This window comes from Mesoplodon mirus (assembly GCF_964341445.2).
Source record: "Mesoplodon mirus genome assembly, chromosome: 15".
Lineage (NCBI taxonomy): Eukaryota > Metazoa > Chordata > Mammalia > Artiodactyla > Ziphiidae > Mesoplodon > Mesoplodon mirus.
This window is the reverse complement of record NC_138991.1, coordinates 80,622,012-80,638,384: the sequence shown is the minus strand read 5'-3', so window position 1 is coordinate 80,638,384 and position 16,373 is coordinate 80,622,012. Positions and strand designations below refer to the sequence as shown.

General features: G+C 42.9%; 1 protein-coding gene across 3 annotated transcripts in view; it reads right to left on the bottom strand.

The window, feature by feature from the left end:
- Positions 1 to 16,373, bottom strand: part of MACROD2 (mono-ADP ribosylhydrolase 2) — a 1,980,208-nt gene that overhangs the window by 118,938 nt on the left and 1,844,897 nt on the right. For all 3 annotated transcript variants that reach the window (XM_082645906.1, XM_082645907.1, XM_082645908.1), the window contains 2 exons: positions 5,953 to 6,015; positions 1,333 to 1,401 (listed from right to left, as the gene is read on the bottom strand). In XM_082645906.1, coding sequence (XP_082502032.1) covers positions 1,333 to 1,401; positions 5,953 to 6,015 — 132 coding nt within the window. The remainder of the gene's footprint in view (positions 1 to 1,332; positions 1,402 to 5,952; positions 6,016 to 16,373) is intronic.

Here is a 16,373-nt window from a genome sequence, read left to right as displayed (position 1 = left end):
TACTTGAATTCCTTGTCAAAGATTACATACATTTCGGGCCTCCCTGGTGGCGCAGTGGTTGAGTGTCCGCCTGCCGATGCAGGGGATACGGGTTCGTGCCCCGGTCTGGGAGGATCCCATATGCCGCGGAGCGGCTGGGCCCGTGAGCCATGGCCGCTGGGCCTGCGCGTCCGGAGCCTGTGCTCCGCAACGGGAGAGGCCACAACAGTGAGAGGCCCGCATACCGCAAAAAGAAAAAAAAAAAAAAAAAAAAGATTACATACATTTCCAGTGGTAGAGACAGGATTTAAGCCTCACCATCTGGTCCCAGAGTTCACAATATTAGCAACTACCCTCCCTACACAGGACACCTCATTTAGAAAAACTGTTTACAGGCAACATGAAATGAAATGAATGATGCAAACAGTTGACTATTATTTTTAAAACCACTTTGATTTTCTAAACATTGATTCCAGGAGTAGCTAATATCAATCTTAAGTATGGATATATTTTCATATCACTCCAAACTGAAGAAATGCATTCAGCGTGTTTATCTAAAAGTTCCAAGTATATCACATGGCTTACCAGATGTCCATTTGTACAAATGTAACAATCTAGTCTACCATTCCAGAAGGGTTTTTAGTAGTTATCAATGACAGATATAAAATAATATTACTTGTGTGTGTGTGTGTGTGTGTGTGTGTGTGTGTGTGTGTGTACAGTTAATCAGGAGGGAAGGAAAATAAATGATGATTTCATTTTCCTTTAGATAATATATATCTTTAAAACTCTATCATCTGCACGTGAATGTCCCCACTATTTCTCCCTCACATTTTCTCCTAGAACCTACATAAATTTTTCTTTTACTTTCTTATTCTTCTAAAGACACTTGGGTCAGCAACATTTTCTCATAGCAACTGTCCATAGAATGAGGAATGATGTTCTTGCCAAAGATTTATTTTCAAGGATGCCTTTCAAACATTTCTTCTTTCTTATTCTGTCTAGATAATGGAGCTCTCTGGTAGACGGTTCTCAAATGAAGCCATTCCTGACAAGTAGCTGTAAACAGCCTAATTCTGGTGTTTCAAATAAACATCTTTAAATGTAATTTCTCCAATCATTCTATTGTTTCATGAACAGTTACTTTACAGAGGAACAAATGTAAATGGAGATATAAATTCTGAAAATGGTAGGTATGGAATAAAACAGAGGGGGTTGGATATTTGTGTTGGAAATAGAGATGCTTAAAGAGCACTGGATAGATTTGCACACTGCTTCATTTTCCCATACAAATAAAACCCAAACGGTTTTCTAAGAGTTTGTGATTTTTAGATGTAGTGAGTGGCCTCATACCTTCATCTTTACAGACTTCAGCTGCCTCTTCTGAAGAAGGGCTGGGCACGGTGGCAGCGCTGGCACCATCTATAAGGGAGAAAGAGAAACACTGTCTCAGAGCCAAATACTGTCAGGTTGGAGCTTCCCTTCCCATCTCACCTCCTACTCTACCGAAGGAAGTAGGAGCCTGTTTCATGCTCTAATACACTGAATGGTCTTTGAAGGGGCTTGGGTTTGTGACTCCCTTCTACGATTAATGGAACAAAAACCCTTCAGTTAAGACAGAGCCTGATGAACTACAAACTACTTTTTTGGTGAAGAAGACTGTTCATTTGGTAGTACTACACTTTGGCATTTTGTTTCTTCCCTACCTCTAGAAGAATGGTACATTATTTTTCTTAGTAAAAGACTGTGAAAGAAAGTATATCCTTGCAAGTTTCTACAAAGTGCTTTTATGTGTGTGTTTTTAAAGTTTGGTTTTTCTTAGCACAGCACTTCTATTCCATTACGCCAGGCTGTCAAGCTGCAGGGAGCACATCTGATGGCTGTCAGAGAAGAGGTCCAGGAGAAGGGGTCATTTGTAGGAAAGCACCAAAAGCCGCTTGGTGATTTCATGTCAGCCAAGCACAGAGTGGGGACTAAGGAACTTGGAGGTGCGTGCCCGGGCCTCACAGCAGCAACTAACCTCGTCAGAGCTGGACTTTCTTCTTAGTATTATCAGCACCCCAGTGTCTCCACTAGCATTTGGGCTCCAGGATAATAACTAACTTACTAACACTAAAACAGTATATTTAAGACCAGAAGGTTATCAAAATCATTTGGAATGGTTAATACTTGACAAATGGAAAAGGAATATATACACTTTTTTCATGCAGTAACAAGGTTATGGAACTAAAGATAACTCATACACGTATGGTGACTAACACACATTTAAAGGCTAATCAGATATCTTCTAGTATATCCTTCGTCCATAACGTATATGACTGTTACTTTTAGGTCACATCTCTATCAGAACAGAGAGTAAGATTTTTGGTAGGGAGATAATTGGAGACGAATCACTTTCTTCTGTTAGATGACAAACTCCTATTAACATCAAAAGAACAAACTACAAACTTTCAACCTTGCCTTGATGTCACATCATCCCATTTCTCTGTTTCCCTTAACGGCAGAACTCCTTTAAAGAGCAGTCCATGTTATTGCTCTGGACTTCCTTATCTCACGGTCTCTCCATAAAGCACTCCAACTGGCTTCTTCGATCCTCATTGAAGTATTCTGTTATCAAAGGTGTCAATGCCTCACTTTGCCAAATCCAATGGTCATTTCTCCTTTCTTATCTTCCTTGACTTCTCAGGAGCATTTCAGAGTCTACTCTGCTCTTTCTGAAACACTTTCTTGCTGTGGCTGTTCCTTCTCCCCTGGTGCCACATGTCTAGAGGCCATGGTGTCCCAGGCCTCACTGTTCTCCTTATTTACATGTTCTCTCTAGTGAATCTCACCCAGTCACATGGTTTTAAGTATCATTTCTCTGCCAGTGACTCCCAAGCCTGTATCTCTGGTCCACATCTCTCCCTAGAAATCCAGACTCAGATGCCTAACTGGCTTCTTGACATCCCATATGGCCGAGAGTCCTCCTGAATTTACCGTGGCCAAAACTGAACTATTAACTCTATTAATAAATGCTGTGCCCTGTGGCCAGTCTTTCATACATCAGTAAGTGGCACCATCATCCATGTAGTTACTGATGCTAAAAACCTAGGATGTAGCCTGGATTCTTCTTTTCCCTACGCCCTAGATCCAATCCATCAGCACATCTGTTGCTTCTACCTCTGGAACAAAACACATCAGGCCATTTTGTCTCCATTTCCAGAAACCTCCATCACTGCTTTCCTGCTACAGTCTTTCAATTGGTCTCACTTTGGTTCTTTTGACCCATTTTCATTCACAGGCAGAGTGAGCTTGTTAAAACAGATTAGGTCCCTCTACTACTAACAACCTTCCATTGGCTTCTCCTTGTAGTTCTAACAAAATCAAATCTTATGCAGTCAGACATAACCTGGCCCTATGATGTCTTCCCAAATCTCGCACCATGTTCTCCCTCATCCATCACGCTCCAGCCACTCTGAACTTCCTTCTCCAACCTGTTAAAATCAGCCTGAAATCATTTGCATTATCTGGACCCTCCATCTGAAATGCTCTCCCGCCATTTCATCATTGAGATTTCACTTTAATTACTGCTCCCTCAGGGAGTCCTCCCCGAGTCCAGCCAACGGAAAGTTGCCTTCTCAGGATTCCTTCTACATTACCTCATTTCTCCACAATGCATTTGTAACTATCATACTTTTTATAAATTGTTTATTTCTGGATCACTGCCACCAGAATATAAGTTTCAAGGAAGCAAAGAAACTGTCTTTACTGTTTGCTGCCCTATTTCAGTGTCCAGAACAGTGCCTGGGTCACCGCAAACCCCGGATAGGTATTTGTTAAATGGCTGTTTGAGGAATAGGACCTGCCACTTTGATTTGATCATGACAGCAGTCAGAACTGCTGGATTATGCTGGTTTGAGATTGTGCTTTTTGTGTGATATGGAAGAGGCCTGCAGAGGTGTGTAGTTAGAATTGAAGCTGGACATTCTATTGAATGAAAGGAAGCTACTTTTATTTTGGAAGAATCACAGCAGGTCAGAAGGACTTTAATAACCAGAACTGCATCTCTGACTTCTCTGCTCTTGGATTAGGGACGCAGAGCAGACACAACAATGTAGGCTGACACTGGCCAAGAGCATAGAGGAATGCTGCCATTGGACTCTGTGCCAGCCACTTAGAAAAGCAAGAAGAGCCCCTCAGGGGTGCATTTAGGAATCTTCTCTACCATGAGAGGCATCCATATTGTGGTGATGATGTTGTCCATCCAAGAGGTGTAGAAGGGAGCTTGTATTCTACCAGTCTCTCCTAACAGGCAAGATGGTCCTAAATCCATAAAGACACTGCCTGTTCTCAACTGATTAGGGGAAAAGAGATGAATAAATAAAAAGCAGGCAGATGTGTGTGCATGTCTGTATGTGTGTGCCTGTGTATGTGTATGCGTGCGTGTGTGCGTGTGTGAACAGGGGTGGGAGAAATCTATGTTGATAAAGACAGTTTGGGACACAGCAGTGAATGAATAAAACCTGTAAAACCACAATATTCAGAGAATGGCCTCAGCTGTCAGCAGCTAGTGGATTAATACCCATCAGCCCCAAACAGTAAAAACAGTGACAGCTTTTCACAGAAGACTCATCTTCCACGGAGCATGACGATGTGGTGGCCGGGAGCTGGGGGCGATGGTGGTGTGGATAACAACAGTTTTCTGTATTAGAAATTCAGTCCATTGCAAGGACTACACTTTAGCAAAGGGAGCCAACTGACCCAGTGGCAGGTACACAAGGTCCTTGCTGCCTTGCTTCAGTGCCTTCTCTGATTGGCCTTCTTCAATTCCATCTTCCAGGTTAATAATAAAAGCTTTCAGTTCTCTAGCAAAAATTCCAAGGTTAATAATGCAGGAACTTTTCAGTGAAAAACTTATCACACTACCTGGTTTATTTCTAAGAGGCCAGCATATGGCTTAGGATGTGGCAGGCACATGAGCAGAGCCCACTATTTCAAAGATGCCCCATCCGTTGGGCTCATTAGAACCAGAAGAATGACTTGGAAAATAGAAAGAAGAAGGAAATTTTTATTTTGGTGGTTATGTTGATAACTGCAAAATTGTGTGAATCATTCTTTTAAAGGAGAGCATGCCTGAGTACAAAAGTGGGGAGGAAGAAAAGATAAACCTAAGGTGATGACAATCTCTTTTGAGTCTTAAGTGCTATTTTATTTAAAAATGTTCCATTTATAATCTACAGTAGAAGATCTCTAAGCATTCCATTGGCACATCTGTTCTGCAGTGAACAGAGCTGATGTCAGGAAGGCTTTGGATCTCATTGAGCTCTGGGTGTGGGGTAGTAAGCCTCTGTCACACCTCACACCATCGTCTACAACATACAGAGAAATGACCAGAAGCACGGCTCTTCAAAATTTAATGCAAAACAGTAAAGGACACTCCATTCATTGTGGAAGGAAAGCCTCTGATATATTTCCTGTGAATTTTTTTAAATTAATTTTTTTGTTTGTTTGTTTGCTCCCTGTGGCATGCGGGATCTTAGTTCCCCGACCAGGGATGGAACCCGCGCCCCCTGCACTGGGAGCACAGAGTCCCAACCACCGGACCACCAGGGAAGTCCCCCTGTGAATGTTTTTCATTTCATTTTTCCCTCCAGACTAAATCTGCTGATTTTGACCTGCCCTAAGTCAGCTCAGCTCTGATATGGTCCTTCCAACCTCTGCCCGTCCCGCGTAGAGCATCACTGAGCAAACTGCGATCACACGGGAGAAAAGTGGGGCTGGTGATTGAGACCTGAGAGGGAGGGTACCCTTCTGATTGGTGAGCCTGACACTTGTAGTTAACAGGGTTGGTGGCTTCCTGAGGGAGACCTGAACGAATATTGATATTAACCTGGTGAAACGGTATAAATATTTTCAGAAAAGGGCACTAAGTAAAGCCATGTTCACCTCTGGGGATGAGGCCTAGGAGACGCCTCAAAAGAAATCTGAGCTCACCTGCCTCTTGGCTCTCCCCTTCCATTTCTTTGGCACTTGGCTTTTCCTGTGGACCGTTCTCATCTTTCAAGAAAACGACAGAGGAAAAAAAAAATACATCAAGTCAATTTATGAAATATCTCTTTATGGCTAATATGCAGCACTGAAATTAACTGTAACCAGTGTAGCATGACTCCCCATAAAACAAGGCAGAGAGATGAATCAGAGGTGTGAAACAGAAAAATTACCTACATAAATAGGTGTATTTATCCTTGTCCCTTCTCACATGATTTGCTTGGTGGAAAGTTGAACTGCAGTAAACAAAATTCACTCGGCAGTTCCAGTGACATCTCTCTCCTTGCACAACATTTCCCAAAATGCAATACAAATTTTAATTCCAATCTGCTTTTTTTCCTTGACTCAAGCAATATGCACTGTGTAAGGAAACTTGGTTGGTTACGTTCCTATGCCCTTTATTTTCCTGTTTGATGTATGTTGCAAAAGAACCCCTATTTTTACTTAATTTTTTAGACATTTACTTACATTTTACACATGACAGTCTAACATATCTATGCTCTGAAATATTCTGTGTTGAACAGATTATGCTGGTCAAGCTTATGCCGTAGTACATAACTCCTTGAAAAATTAATAACTGGACAGGTATAATGGTGGCTATATATTAGAAACTAGCTAAAAATTCTCTTTGGCTTAAAATATATAATATATATCTGTGGATTGATGTGTAGAAAAAAATTAACTCTTCAAAGGCAAATAAAGGCAAATAAATCATTTTATAATTCATTGCTGGGAGGGTTTCCAAGTCTCTCTGTGTTTGGAAAAAAATTTTTTAAATGATAAAACGTAAGAGATGTCGTTAAAGTACAGAAAACAGAGAAGCAGAAGTTATCAGCACATATTACTATGGGTTAAAGATGGCCACAGACCCTTGTCTCTCAAGAAGTGGAATCTATTTCTTGTCTCCTTAAATTCGAACTGGTTCTGTGACTTGTTTAGACCAGTGAAATGTGGAAGTGATGTCTGGGCCCCCCAAGCCAAGGCCTCAGAGGACTAGCAGCTTCCACTTTCTCCCTCTGGGAATCCAGCCACCCTGCTGTAAAGACACTCAGATTAGCCTCCCAGGTGGAGAGGGGTACATGGAGCAGCAGAGAGGGGCCAGACATGTGGGTGAAGCCTTTTCTCACCTTCCAACCCAGCCCTGCTGCCAACTGAATGCACCCAAGTGATGACATGAGCCAAGGCCACAAGGAGCAGAAGAATCACCCAGCTGAGCCCTTTTACAATTCCTGCCCACAGCCAGGCTCAGATCACTTAAACTTGTTTTACTTGACGGCTTTGACCCACCATCTGCTACAACTATCAACTCTTAATCCAGAGGCAAGAGGATGGAGAATCCTCCCCAGAGGAGGACTCAACTAGTAGAGCTGAAACAAGAGCCCCAGAAGCAATGGGGAAACAGTTCACCAAGCAGCTCTGAAAAACAACCTTTTGAGGAGAGCTGCAAATGGAAAAAGATTTGGAATTGACCTGAACGAAAGAAAAATTTTATAATAGAATGACAAAGATAAATAAATAAATGGATGAATGAATAAATAAATAAGAGTGACAGTGACATGGGGAAGGGATGCTATCAATGAATAAATATATCAGTGTGTATATAATTCCCTCTGGCCAGCACTGTGCCATTTGTCACACGGGACACAGTATAACCTGGGATGGTTTTGTAACTCTGTAAACCCAAGGTTCTGGGTGACATATTTCCAAAGATATTTCTGATATTTTCTCTGTTCTGGTACTCTGCAGAGGCTCTGGCACTGGCTTTTGCTGTAGGAAGGAAATAGCCATCACTGCTGCTCCTGCTGCCCTAACAAGGCCAAGCTGGTGCAGGAGCATGTGTCAAAAACATAAGTCAGATGGGCTTCCCTGGTGGCGCAGTGGTTGACAGTCCACCTGCCAATGCAGGGGACACGGATTTGTGGCCCGGTCTGGGAAGATCCCACATGCCGCGGAGTGGCTGGGCCCATCAGCCATGGCCGCTGAGCCTGGGCGTCTGGAGCCTGTGCTCCGCAACGGAAGAGGCCACAACAGTGAGAGGCCCGTGTACCACAAAAACAAAAAAAAACATAAGTCAGTGTTTCCCCCTTTCTCCCACCAAATGGACTCAGACTCAAGCAGGAGAGATCTACCAGTTTTCCTATCTCCCCCAACAGGCACCACCCCCACCCTTTTTTTTTTGGCCGTGCCATGCAGCACATGGGGTCTTAGTTCCCCCACCAGGGATCGAACCTGCATCCCCTGCACTGGAAGCATGGAATCTTTTTTTTTTTTTTTTGGAAGCATGGAGTCTTAACCAATGGACAGCCAGGGAAGGTCCCAGACAGACCTTTTTTTTTTTTTTTTTGCTGTACGCGGGCCTCTCACTGCTGTGGCCTCTCCCGTTGCGGAGCACAGGCTCCGGACACACAGGCTCCGTGGCCATGGCTCGCGGGCCCAGCCGCTCCGCGGCATGTGGGATCTTCCGGGATCGGGGCACGAACCCGTGTCCCCTGCATCGGCAGGCGGACTCTCAACCACTGCGCCACCAGGGAAGCCCCCAGACAGACCTTTTAACACAGATTCCACAATAGGCTTGAAGTCTGCAGTGACAGGCTGCTTTTAAACTTAGTCTGGTGACCACATCTCCTATGGAGTGGGAGGTAAAAATCTTATGAAGAGAGGAAGGTAAGAAGGGAAAGAGAAACAACAATTGAGTCACAGGAAAGTGAAGAATTGTTTCCACCAGTTCTAAACTCATGAAAAGGAAATTCATGGTCAGACCCCCAAGTCCAACTTTATAATAGTAAAAACCAGTCTGGCTCTTTATCTAACCTACTCTTACTGGGTTTTACCCTTAATCCCTGTGCCCGTGGTCCCACTCCCTACCGCAGTCTGGCATGTTCTGTTTTCGACTTTGAGTCTTGGCTGTGGGGTGGTCTGGTTGCAGGATTTCTGCCCTTGGGAAGCAAATTCAAGAAACACTTGGCATGTTTATCACGGAGTAAATGCCTTCTAGAAGAATGCTGGATTTGGCATTTGAGTAACTTGCCCTCAAATGAAAAGGCTCAGGTATATTGCTGTCATCAATTTCCAAAGACAGTGCAACCTCATGGCCAGCAGGGGGAACCAGTGTAGAAGTCTGGCTTTCAAAGGCCAGTTGATAACATTCTCGGGCAATTAGGTTAGCATTCATGTCACTTTTAGAAGGACAGTTTGGCTGGCTTCTAACATTCCATCCATTTAAAATACCTCAATTGGGTGAGTTCTTAATGAAACAGTGGGCTTCCTCTGGTAGGAAAGAAAAAAACCCCATTACACATTTACCCGTATTGGATAAGAACAAGCTTTCCTTTTATCAGCCTTGTCTGTCTAGCTATCTTCACAGAAAGCATATAAACAATAAAAAGTTAAGTAGAGTGGGGAATGTAAACTTGTGGTTTTTAGAAGGGATTTAAAAGGCTTACAATAAATGTGAAGAAGTATAGGGAAATGACAGGCTATTTTGTGAGCTTAAAACATGTCACATGGAAACTAAATTCTCTTAGTTGATATACCTATAGGATCCCATATTTACTTCCGATAATAAGTTTCCATATCATTCACATTGAATGTCACATAATACTACTTTCCCACGCCAGAAAGCACAGTGACCTGTGTGAGTTCTAATGGTTGAATCATTTTTGCTTCTCCAGTATTAAAACCATGCCCTCTATTCTTTCAATCCATACTTATGGAGCACATACTATATGCAAGGATATTTCAGGAATTTTATAGAAATAAAAATAAGAGACTCCTGCTGTGAAGTTGGAAACGAGTAGAACCCTGCAGGTTTCCCCCACCCCACCCCCCACCCCGCCCTTCCCCAAGTATAAAACCAAGCAGTTAATGATTAGGAAAATAGAGTCACAGACTCAGTGTCTGATGTTCATTCCTGAGTCGTTTTACAGATACCATAACCGCCACCAGAGGAAAAAAAGTTAACTGCATGATGACCAGACAGACGCTAGCCATGACATAAGCTGCTCCAACTTGAGTCTATGGCTACCACAATTCCAAGGACTGTCCTCAAGAGAATGGGATTAACATTATTGCACATAATAATCTATATCTTTGTGGGTATCAAAATAATTGTAGCTTGTTCTGCCCATATATGTAAGCAGGAAACTAAAATTGTCAGCAAAGAGATGCTACAGACCCATGTTGACATCTTCCAGTTTGAGAATATGTCACCTATGTCAGCATGAAAATGTTACAGAAGACAGACCTTCACCACTAATCCCATAGAAATGGAATGATGTCTGAAAGGTGGGGATTTGTAAGCAGTTCTTTGCAGGAAGCTGCCCTCAGCAGGAAGCCCCTTTTCTTGTCACTTTAGCAAAGCTACACTGTAACTAATTTTAAACAAGGTACTCCCATGCTCTACTCATCTCCGGCCCAAGAACACCTTTCAAATCTTTTAATCGCACAATAATTTGTCAGTTCTTCTGGTAGATCAAAGAAGTAGAAATGAAGAATAAGTAATTAACAGATGACTAGATCTCTTCCCTAGCTTCCCCTTCAGAATCTCGTGAACAAACTGTGCGACGAAACTGTGTGAACATGATAACGCGTAGGGGAGGATAATAAGAAGTCCACGAGCCTGCATGCAGTGGGGAATGGTGACCACTCTGACGCCCTATCTCAGTGATTAACTGAGACTAGTCCCCTACTTGCCTTTAAAACTTTCATGGCTGAGCGAAATCTTTGGAGGTGGCTTTTGAGGGACGCTGAGTCTACCATCTCCCTAGATTGCTGGCATTCTGATGAAAGGTACCTTTCCTTTCTACCATTTGTGAGTATTGATTTTGTAAGCGGTGAGCAGAAGGACCCCCCCCATCAGATAACAAAGTGAATTCGTTTAATTGTGTAGTTCATGTTTAATTTTATATGGACGAGCTTTAGAAGGGCAAAATTTCAATGTTGTGGCTACAAATTGCTATCCTGATATCTGCAGTTCCATTTTTGAACTGTGCGTGGGGATGGGAAGAGCAAGGGGAGGTAAATCAGAACAAATTCATCCTTACTACTGGGGAAACAACCGGATGGGTACTGCCTGCTGGTATACTATTACCTTTTCTTATAAAGGCCCAAGATTTCTGGACCTGGACAGGGCGCAGGCAATTCAAATACAGTGCTTTGCAGATTGGATTATTGATTCCAATTCTTCAGTTCCCTGTAATGGATTATTTATCTCAGTGTCCTTCCATTGTTGTTGGACTTGACCAAGTGATATGGCTAATGAAATGTTAGCGGACATGATAGGAGCAAAGAGCTTGAATGTGTGGCATAATTGGACTTGGTGTTTGTGCTTCTGACATTGGCCATGACAAGAAGATGCCTCTGCAGCTGCTGGTTTAAAGATGAGCAGGAGCAGCCTTGACCCAAGTTACAGTCTGGAGGCAAGCCCAGAGAACTCACAGCTTGAATTAGAACTGCCCAGCTGAGCCCAGCCTACATCAGTGGAACCACGGTCAACCTGTAAACTTGTGAGCATGCGAATAAATCTTTTAGTTAAGGCAGTGCACTATGGGGTGACTTGTTACACAGTATTATTGTGACAATAGCTGATTAATACAAATGGTATATTCATTTTTCTTAGGTCAGGAAGACAGTTATTTTTTTCAACTCAGCACTTTTTCATTTATAAGGAATTCAGTCTTAAATTTTGTATTTTGCCACCCAGCTACATTCTCATCTTACACATTCCAAAACTCTCTAGAAGACACACCCTCAAAAAATAAATTTAGCTTATATAAGGAGTGCTCTCAATGAGTATGCACTGCCATCAATGTTTAAGTTTTATTTAACAGAGTTATGTGGGCAGCAGGATAATATTATTGATAGTTAATGCCAGCTAACATGTATTGGATATTGGCTGTGTTCTGCTCAGTGTCTAAGTGCTCTGAATACATTATCAAATTTAATTCTCATAACAACCCAATGAGGTAGGTATTATTATTATCCACATTTCGTGGATGGGGAAACTGAGACACAGAGGTGTTAAATCATTTCCCTGAGATCCCACAGTGATGTCAGCAGGGTTTCAACCCAGTCAGCTGATACCAGTGCCCACTAGTGTCTCCCTGGACATGCAACTAGTATTTGTTAGCTGGGTAAGCTGGTTAAATTATGGGTCAGTAAAAGCATGGGAAAATGATACTTAATATAATAGCTGAAGAATTAAACTATAATCTCATACAAATTAATGTAGAACACCAAGAACATTGACAAACTAGCTCTTCTGACACTTAAGCCAGATGGGTGCAAAGTTACAACTCTAAATTCATTTTTTAATACTAAAGATATTTTTATTTTGAACTAATTTTAAACAATGGAGAGTTACAAGAACAGTACAAGAAACTTCCTTTTTTGCCCTGAACCATGTGAGAGGAAGTTGGGGACATAATCACTCACTTATTACCCTCATCAGCCCTGAATACTTTAGTCTATATTTTCTACAAAGACATTCTTCTTCATGACCACAATGCAACCACCAAGATCAGAAGATTAGCAGTGATGACATTCCTACCATGGAAGCCACAGACCACAGTCAAGTTTTGCCAGTTTTCTAAGAATACCTTTCACAGCAATCTAGGATCACACACTACCTTTTGTTGTCCTGTTTCTTTAGCGTCCTTCAATCTGAGACCGAGATGCCCTCCTGACCTCGCCTGCACTCCGCACGGGGGGTGGGGTGGGGTGGTGGGGGGTGGTGGGGGCGGGTTCACCACCTCACCACCACCACTTCAATGTGAATATCTACCTTGCTCAGCCCTGCTTAGTGGTTTCAGGAAGAAAGAAAGCAAAGAATGAAAGAAGTGGGGGGCAGTGGATGCTAGTTCCAAACATTTAAACATTTTGTTCTGGAGGTGTCATCAGCCAATCGATCTATCTTAATAGATTGAGCTTAGAAAAGTTAGTTCCCGAATTGGCTGCCTCACTACTTTAATGAAAAGCCTCATGCGTGTGGCTATTCCAGTGCAGATGAAAGAGGTGTACATTTGGGCAGTCACCATCTGACATGAGCGGTAGCTGCTGGCTCCTAGGCACCAGGCGTTTACGCACCTCCGACCCATTACTGTGAATCCCTCCACAGTCCTACTTAGACTTTTATCTACATTTTTACAGATGAAGATTTCAAGGTTGTGGGAGGTCAAACAGCTTCCCTGAAGTCCCACAGTTAGTGGCAGAGCTGAGACTTTAACTCAGGTCCAGATTGCGCCAAAGCCTGAGGTCTTTCTTGCCTTGCAGATTCCTGTGACCTCTTCTGACCCTTGAGAGCTAAATTGTAAGTCTTCCGCTGAGAAAGATGCTCTTGCTGTTCCTGAGGTGTCCTCAGCCACCAGTACAGTGCCTACAATCCCATAGGGGCTCCATAAACACTTGTCACGGGATTAAGAAGGAAACTTCATTCTCCCCTAAGAAGTAATAATTTTGTTGTCATTCAAACCATATTCAGCTCTCAATGTAGAAAAGGTATTGTGTTTATCTGAGCCTCTGGTTGCACCTCATTAAATTGTGGACAGTTAAAAAATGTCACATCTCGGGCTTCTCTGGCGGCGCAGTGGTTGAGAATCCACCTGCCAATGCAGGGGACATGGGTTTGAGCCCTGGTCCAGGAAGATCCCACATGCCGCAGAGCAACTAAGCCTGTGCGCCACAACTGCTGAGCCTGCGCTCTAGAGCCCACGAGCCACAACTGCTGAGCCCACGTGCCACAACTACTGAAGTGTGCATGCCTAGAGCCTGTGCTCTGCAACAAGAGAAGCCACCACAATGACAAGCCCGTGCACCGCAATGAAGAGTAGCCCCTGCTCGCCACGACTAGAGAAAGCCCGTGTGCATCAACAAAGACCCAATGCAGCCAAAAATAAAAATTAATTAATTTTAAAAATTAATTTAAAAAGTCACATCTCTTTGATCACAAATAATGGTTCCTAAAAATCAAATGTGGTACCCTGTAGGAAGCAGCAGTAGTTAGAGTTCATCTGTTTTTACCACCACCCTGGTCCAGCCTCCATTCCCCCTCTCCTGGACTGGGGCAATGGTCCTTATTCTCAACCTAGAAGCCAGATGGCTTGCTTTAAAATGTTTAAGTCAGATCACACCATTCCTCTGCTCACATGCTCCAAAACGCTCAACGGCAGCAAGGCCTGTGTGCTGGAGAACCTGCTGTTTTCCTGCCCTGACTTCTTTCTAATCTCCTCCCCACTCACTTAACTCCAGCCACACCGGGCTCTGTGCTGTTCCTCCGGCACATGAGGGTGTCTTCTCCCCAGGTCTTTGTACTGCTCATCCCATCCCCTCTGCCTAGACTGCTTTTCCCCCAGGTTCTTCAAGTCTTTGCTCAAACACTCCCCTTTTCAAACTGTGCTGAACATGTCACTTGAAATTGCAACATCTCCCTAATCCCCACACACTCCATTCCCACCTTGATCTGCTTTTTATTTTTGTCTTTTTCAATCATCCATCACCTTCTAGTATTTAATTTAGGTAGGTGTTATGTTCATTGTTTACACATATCTGCCCCTAATTGAGTATAAGTTCCACCAAGGCAGGGATCTTTGCTTCATTGTCTGCTGTCTCCTAAGAACCTAGACTGAACATACGCTGTTCAATAAATATTTGTGAATTAATGAAACATGCTCATCCTTTACCTGGCCTTGCATGGTTACTTCACAAATTAATCAGGGAAAAAGGGGAAAATTACTTCCTGTTCCACATTCCTCAGGTTACTTATGAAATATGAAGTTCCTACATCATGTGGGGCAGAAGTTTTTAAGAAAGGTTAGCCTAGACACAGAGCCCAGGCTCTAGTTACAATACACCTGTCACCATTTTGTCTTCTTACTGGAGCAGTTACCTTACAGAAGGAATCCCTTCCCCAGGCCAGTGGAGGTTATGTGTGGAACTTGTTACAATGCAGTTATGCAGATTGATGACTTAGAACCCCCTGGGAATGGAGTGGGGCACACAGAGCCCATTTGGGGAGATGCTGAGCAGTGCTCTCCTGGCCGCTAGTAGCGCAGTTCACTCAAAATAAACTCAATTAGTATTACAACCACACCCCATTCACAGAGTCTGTGTAAGACCCATGGCTGGTCTTCAATTTTAGGACAGAGAAGACCAACATCTGGTCCTACCTCTTTCCAAGAATGTCCCAAAACAGCCTATTTGTGTGTTTAGGGGGAAGAGGAAATAATTAAACCCAGGGGTCCCCAACCCATGGACCGCAGACCAGTACTGGTCTGTAGCCTGTTAGGTACCGGGCCGCATAGCAGGATGTGAGTGGCAGGCGAGCGAATGAGGTTTCATCTGCCGCTCCCCATTGCTCCCCATCACTCACATTACCGCCTGACCCATCCTCCCCCGCCCACCTTCCATGGAAAAATTGCCTTCCACGAAACTGGTCCCTGGTGCCAAAAAGGTTGGGGACCGCTGATCCGCTGATTAAACCTGTTATTTTTAAAGCATATGTACCTGTTAAGGGAGACCTAAATGTGATGCAAGTTCAAGGAAAGGAAACATATGAGACTGTAGCATGCAACTGTCTCTTCCATATATTTTGTAGGTTGGTAAGTAGAGTGTCAAGTATACAATAAGAAACTCAACAAATATCTGCCACAGGATTGAACTTTATAGCGCTTCCACAAGGAAGGTATGACCCCACCATACCAAAACTTGCCAGTGGCATATCTTGGTATAAAAATAGCACAAGGCAATGCACCCGAGAACTATTTTCAATATCAGACATCCCATCTTAATAGATAACATATAGTTCTCCCATATGGCATATTAGTACAAATACTTTTACTCTGATATGGTTCGTTTTTAATCCAAGGATTTCCAAGTACTTTACAAACACTATTCATTAGCGCAGTCTTCCCTGGGGAAGTTGCAATGCCTCACAGAGATACAAAACACAATCAATAACCATTAAGGAACGACAATAATAAGAAACATATTAATGTGTGTGTTTTTTTTTAAGAATAGGAAACCAGCAGAGGGGAATTAAGCAACTTTCCATAAGTATTCCAATGAATTCATGGTGCAACTAGGGTTAGAAATCAACTTATGCTGGTGTTCATGGTTATAAATTACACTGGTTTTCAGGTAGTAAAACATAACCTGGTGTCTACATCATAACTGGGAAAATTATGACCAAAATAAAGCTTAGCACAATAATGGGCTTCTTTTGCTCTCTCTCAAACAAAACAACAATTGTACTTTTTCGCTAACTTTAAGCCCTCAGGTTCCATTTCCTTCTAAAAATTATATTTCTCGCTATTTTCATTTATGTTTCTGAATTGAGATAACTGGTGTGCCTACACATTTTGTTTAAAACAGGC